At 36.4% G+C, this 1797-nt stretch overlaps 1 protein-coding gene across 1 annotated transcript in view; it reads right to left on the bottom strand.

The window, feature by feature from the left end:
• The window catches only part of Slc36a4 (solute carrier family 36 member 4), a 42181-nt gene that overhangs the window by 30571 nt on the left and 9813 nt on the right, over positions 1-1797 (bottom strand). Inside the window, exon 5 of the mRNA XM_012517732.2 lies at positions 1418-1502. Within this exon, the coding sequence (XP_012373186.1) occupies positions 1418-1502 (85 nt within the window). The remainder of the gene's footprint in view (positions 1-1417; positions 1503-1797) is intronic.

The raw sequence follows: 1797 nt of genomic DNA on the forward strand, positions 1-1797 counted from the left end.
GTTGCAGGGTAATAATAAGCTTCTCTTCTGGAGGGTTAACAACCTAAGTTTGCAGATCAGAAATTGGAGCAAAGGAAGGGCTACAAGGTCCACCAACATTTTTTCCCTCGCCTTTCAAGGTCAGTGAAGACTGAGGACATAGGATAACCCGTACTGTAACATCACGTAACTCAGTTGTGCCCCAAATTTTCTGATCAAGGAGATTATGGAGCCACAGAGGAACGTGATTGATGATGTATAGTGTGCGTGGGGAGAGTCACATGGAGAGAAAACTTTCTTTCAGGTATTCACAGAGAGCAAATTGGTCTAGCATTACCCATGACTCATCCACATGGCTGACACTGACAAAGGATCTACAAACTGCAGTAGAGGGTTATAGCATAAATCCTGAGGGGACTTGACTGACTTTATCAGATACAAAAGTTACATTTCTTCTTACATAGGTCTTGCCTTATCTTGGTCTTAACCATCCAGCAGAAAAATATAGAAACGGAGTATATAAAGTAAAGCCATATTAATATGCTGTGTTGTAAAAGGCTCTAGTCAACAACTTCTGCAGACAACCCACTACTATTGTGGACTACTGGACTATGTTGGATTGTTCTGCTGAATTCAAGCACCTATAATATTTAGATGCCAAAAGAATACCCACCTCTGACAGGACTGGAGAGGGGGGACACAGAGGAAGGACCATTTTGTATTGGTATATACAGAATAGTTAAAATAGATGTACAGCTGCTTTCGCTTGGTTCAGTGAGAGGAAGGACTTGTAGTAGTAGTGTTTGGACGGGATGCCCTGGCTGCTTCTTGTGCTGTGGATGACCACTGAGAAGATAACAATGTGTAATGTATTATTATTTAAAATGTCCTATTAATCAGCTTGGAAAGTGTCTCATTGATATTTGTTTCTCAATAAAATAAAAAAATAAAAAATAAAAACAAAAGGAAACCTTCATAGTATGGAAAAAAATCACAAAAACTACATATTTTTTACAGAGTACCTTTTTAACAATGAAATATTTGTCAAATTTTAGTAACGAATGTTTACTTTTTAAGGTCATTTTTAGGCTACTGGTTAAGCCTACATATAAGTATAAATATAAATATATGCATAAATACATGTATATACATATACACATGACACATCAATGTAAAGAACATGTTCTCAAATCTCTCTGAATATGCTTTTGAGATCTGAATTTGAAGTAACACAAAGTAATATGTCATGTTCAGAGCTGCAAAAGCAGGCATTATTGATATTAGAGCAAAACAGCAACAGCAGACATCAAACTTGCAAAAGCAAGGCAAACCTACACAGGAGGATCGTGCACGATGGCTTTCCCACAACACACCTGATGTTGTACACGGGGCATTCGAAGAAAATGATTTTATTTGCTAACTGGATAAAAATACTCACTTGTTTCACATTTTCAGCTAAGAAGACAATATAAACACTGCAGAATCCCAACTGTGTTATCACCAGAAAAAAGTCAACCACAGTCCTAAAGGAAGACAGCCACAAGTAGGTACCAATTAGACCTGGTGAAACAGCAATGCATTTTTCTCTTTTAAAGGTTTTAAAACATTTTATAATTCTTTTTACTATCATAAATAAAAAACATTTAGAAATCGTATTTCCTATGAAGATGGTGCGCTGACGGTCAGTAGGTCACTAGAACTGCTAAGTACAGAACAATGCTGTATTAATGAAAAGACCAAGACTTTTGCACCATTACCTTGTGCTAAAATTACAGAGTTTAAGGATATCTGCTTATAAGAAGACTTTATGAAAAATAT

The sequence above is a fragment of the Octodon degus genome, unplaced genomic scaffold (genome assembly GCF_000260255.1).
Source record: "Octodon degus isolate 3935 unplaced genomic scaffold, OctDeg1.0 scaffold00209, whole genome shotgun sequence".
NCBI classification, from domain to species: Eukaryota; Metazoa; Chordata; class Mammalia; order Rodentia; family Octodontidae; genus Octodon; species Octodon degus.